Here is a 4,883-nt window from a genome sequence, read left to right on the forward strand (position 1 = left end):
TTTTGAAAATTAAAGAATCATAACAACAACTATAGATCATTAAACCATATATGATATTTAATTTTATTCATGAGTAATCTACAAGTAGAGGCTACTAAGACAATTGAGATTATAGAGTTTTAAAAGGTGTCTACATAATCATATAATTCAAAACAAACAATATTTACACCAACTTATTATAAGATTTATTATATAAGAACTAACAACATCATTGATAAATAGAAAACAAAAAGTTTATGTTTGTATATTTAGAGACAAACGAAAAAGATGACCACATTTCAGTTTAATTATTATAATTTTTAGAAGATGATGTTTTTAGTTGGCAATGTCTTATGAGTATTTGATTGATTTTCGTTATTGAATATGCAATTAATATAATTAAAAAAGTAGAATTATACTATCACTGAACATATTACTAGAATATATATATATATATATATATATATATATATATATATATGTATATATGTGTGTGTTTAAAAAAATGTGACAAAATAACAAGATGTCAAATCTATATATCTATTATAATGGAGACTATTTTCCTTTCAACATATTCATTTAAAACTATAATTGCAACCCAAAAGAATTTTTTAACTAAGCACTAGTTAGTAAGTACAACTCAAATGTTTGTAACTTGTATTTATAATTATAATATTTCTTTGGTTAATAAAAATATATAAATAGTTCACGTATGTAGATGTGATTGTTAGAGTTTGTTGTGTAATACAGAGAAACAAAAATATGATTTGAGAATAGTCAAAACTCTACATTGTTATGCATATATTCATATTGAATGAGAAAATAGGAAAATACAAATTTATATATGCAAAATATACAAATTTCATTTATATTGCTTTAAAATATTATGAAACAAAATTTATGGTTATCTATTTCTAATTTTTTATTGACAAAACTTCAAAAATGGTCCCTGTGGTTTTCGAAAATATCAAGTTTAGTACCTAAGTTCAAAAAACCTCACGGATCGTCCCTGTGGTTTCAAAACTTTTAACATTTGGTCCTTCCGGCTAACTCCGTTAACATTTAGCCGTTAAGTCATGGGCATTTTTGGTATTTCACTACACATGGACCATTTATGAGGTTTTCTATTACTTTTTTTTAAATAGAATAAATAAAATTTAATATGCTTGGGTCCCTCTCTCTCTCTCTCATGAATCTTGTCGACACAATTTCGGTGATCTTCAGATAAACCCAGTTGTACATGGGTCGTGGGTAAAACCTAACCAGTTGCATTGTGCGGAACTTTTGTTGTACCCTGTCTACAAGTTCGTTTGATGATAACTCTTCATGGAAGTGGATACTGGATAGGGTGATATCAGTTCAGGTCCTTTTTCTCTACTCCCCCGACAGCGGTTCTCCATTGATTCAGTTTTGAAGAAGAAAAAGCATCAGAAATGGCGTCTTTTTCTGCATCTCCCTCCATATCTTGTTTCACAGCTATCAAACCCAATAAAAACCCTACTTCCCTGTTGCCCACTTCTATTTCTGCTAGCACTTTCTCATGTTCTTTATCCAATCGACTTCGGGTGGCCCGTGTGTGGGGCCCTTTAACGGTTCCATTACATAATCTTCACTCTCCCTGAATCGCCGCCGCAACTCTCCTGTTTCCACCACCAATCCCTTCCTGAACCACCTCCAGCGCCACCGCTCTTCTTTCTCCCCAAAAATCTCCGGTTAGTGCTATCAACACTAAGCTGATCCGACACACTTGCCCTTTCCAAATACTCAGAAGGTGACGCCTCCGCATCCACAATGGTAACACGGCAACTCTCCGGTGATATGGGATCCACATTCACTACAACCTCCCCTGTTACCACACTTTCAGTTTCCTCTACTGCTGACCTGTTTTCTTCTCTGTAATCCCCAATATTCTCTCTTTTTTTCTCAACATCGGTGTTGTTATCATCGGCTGTTTCGTTTTCCTGATCCCCTTCTTCGTGACATTCATAGAAAGTTTTAATAATCTCATTCTCATCTACACCTAAAACTCTCGCTAGACCGAAATCAGCAATTTTCGCATTAATATTACAGTCTAGTAACACATTAGAAGGTTTGATATCACAATGAACAATCGGTGGATCGCATGAGAAGTGAAGAAAATCGACACCTTTAGCTACGTCTAGTAAAATCATAAACCTAATTTTTCAATCCATGAGCTCAGGACACTTACGATACAACAACGCATCTTGTAAGCTACCGTTCTGCATATACTCATAAACAATCAACATTTTCCTCCGCCGCTGCCGGTTCTGATCGGAGGAGAATCCCAAAACCGATATAACGTGCCGTGAATGCGCAACAGACGCGCTGCTGATCCGTGTGGACAATGAAAGCTCGTATGTGGGGCCCTTTAATATTACATAATTATATTTATTTTTCTTTTTTAAAAAAAATTAAGGCAAAACTTCATAAATGGTCCCTGTGGTTGTGAAATGACTGAAATACCCTTCACTTAACAGTCAAAAGTTAACGGAGTTAGCGAAAAAGACCATTTGTTAAAAGTTTTGAAACCACAGGGACTATCTGTGAGGTTTTTTGAACTTAGGGACTAAACTTGATATTTTTGAAAACCATAGGGACCATTTTTGAAGTTTTGTCTTTTTTATTCTATCATATCGACTCCCCTATATTGTATTTTTCTTTACCAAGTGAGATTCACTAAAAAAGAATCCATAATAATACTATATTCACATATTACATTTGTAATATTATATATATATATATATATATATATATATATATATATATATGTGTGTGTGTGTGTGTGTGTATTTTGTTTTCACTTTAGCACTTCATAAATCTTGTTAAATGTGTTTTCGATGTTGGTTATATGATCGTGTTTAACATGAAATTACATTATTATGTTCTCGTTTTGGGATGAAAATTTATTATTTATAGATAAGATGCATTGTGGTTATTAGGTTATAATTAATTTCATAAAAAAATTAGGGTTTAGGTCATTTTTGGTCACTTAACTTTTGGTTTTGTACTCATATGGTCACTTAACTCTTTTTAAGTTTTAAAAGTTCATCAAACTTTTGACTTTGTGCTTATTTAGTCACTTAACTTTTGTTTAGGTCACTTAACTTTTGGATTTGCGCTCATTTAGTCACCCAACTTTTAAAATTATGTTCATTTGGTCACTAAACTTTTGAAATAATTTAAAAGTTTAGTGACTAAATGAACACAACTTTTAAAGTTAGGTGCCGAAATATGACCAAGCCAAAAGTTAAGTGACTAAATGAACATAAAGCTAAAAGTTTGATGACCTTTTAAAACTTAAAAAGAGTTAAGTGACCAAAAATGATCTAAACCCAAAAAATTATATCCAAAATTTAAATATTTGTTCATATATATATATATATATATATATATATATATATATATATATATATATATATATATATATATATATATATATATATATATATATATTAATCTGGCATAAGACGAGGATATACGGCTAGTTTAAGAAAATCTATGATAAGCCAACTACGCTTAAGTAAGGAATATTAGGATGGCAAAAAGAAAACGACTCATTTTTAATTTCTTACATAATTCTTGAAAACGAAAATGAGTTGGGAGCACCAAACATAAATAAATCTGCAAAGAGAAAAAAAATCATGAGAAAATAAGTGGTAGACGTGGAATATGACATTTAAAAAATAAAATGTATGCGTGTACTAAGACATCAAGATCATAAAATTATATAGATTAAACAATAAATGAATGAATATGAGATTAGGATAATTTTTTTTATATTAAATAATATTTTTCTGTCGACTTCTTTCATATTCATATTGCCTCAATTTAATATTATCTTATATGTGTTACCCATTCAATTATCTAATGATGTAGTTTTTTTTTATCACGTCCAATATATTAATATCAATTAAAATCAAATAAAATAACATTCGATAAACTGTGAACCAGTTAAGATTCTGCTTCTTTTTTTTTTTTTATCACGTCCAAGAACCAACTATATATAAATCATAAAAAGAATAAATAATATTTATTTTGACTTACATTCTAAAAAAAGAAAAGAAAATTGGAAGGTAAAATATGGAGACATCAAATAGATTTGGGACCAAATCAAAAGAGTTGTAAAATGGTTGATCGGAAGTGAGAAACACGATATCATAAGCTTCCATAGTAAGGAGTAAGGACACGTAAACTTTATGATGACGAAAGCGGTGACATAACAGTGGAGTAAGAGTGCAAATACAGGAGTCCAAGAAAACAACTTGTTTAATTGTTTTCCAATTGTGACCCATGTAAATAACTATTATTCACTTACATCCCTTAACAACAATATTGTTTTTGTTCTAGTACGCAGACAACAATGATGACGGTGAAGTTAGAAAGAAAATCAATTGTTTCTAATTAAAGAAAATCAATAATACTTTAACTGATCGGATCAAATCATGTACCTTAAAAACCAAGCCCGACACTTCAACTGGTTAAAATCGATTTGGCACCGCTTAAAAGATTTTTAAACCGTTGCAATTAAACATGAAAAAAAAAACTTCCAATATAATGAAAAGCCGACTGATTATTGGTCAATTTATCAAGTTGGTTTTAACAGCCTTTTTTTCTCCGTCCTTAGCCACTTTAAATTCAAGTTTTCATAATAAAAATGTCAAAAAAACATGTTTTGTTAATATGAAATAATTTCTCATGTATCATCGATTATCATTATATAGTTCAAAGTTTGCATGAATTATTGTCCAAAATATAAGGTTGAGGTGGTATAATGTCATAGGTTTTTCTTGTTTTCACGTTTTCTTAAATTATTTGTTTTTTCACATGAGCTATATATATATATATATATATATATATATATATATATATATATATATATGTGT

The 4,883-nt window shown here is 30.1% G+C and overlaps 1 protein-coding gene across 1 annotated transcript; it reads right to left on the reverse strand.

Moving 5' to 3' along the window:
- Window positions 1-1,577: 1,577 nt before the first annotated feature.
- Window positions 1,578-2,150, reverse strand: LOC145059482 (receptor-like serine/threonine-protein kinase At2g45590). Its single transcript, XM_079007331.1, has one exon. It carries the CDS (start codon window positions 2,148-2,150, stop codon window positions 1,578-1,580), a length of 573 nt encoding a protein of 190 aa, XP_078863457.1.
- Window positions 2,151-4,883: the final 2,733 nt, after the last annotated feature.

Source organism: Lactuca serriola, chromosome 6 (genome assembly GCF_051521515.1).
Source record: "Lactuca serriola cultivar US96UC23 chromosome 6, Lser_US96UC23_V15, whole genome shotgun sequence".
Classification (NCBI taxonomy): Eukaryota; Viridiplantae; Streptophyta; class Magnoliopsida; order Asterales; family Asteraceae; genus Lactuca; species Lactuca serriola.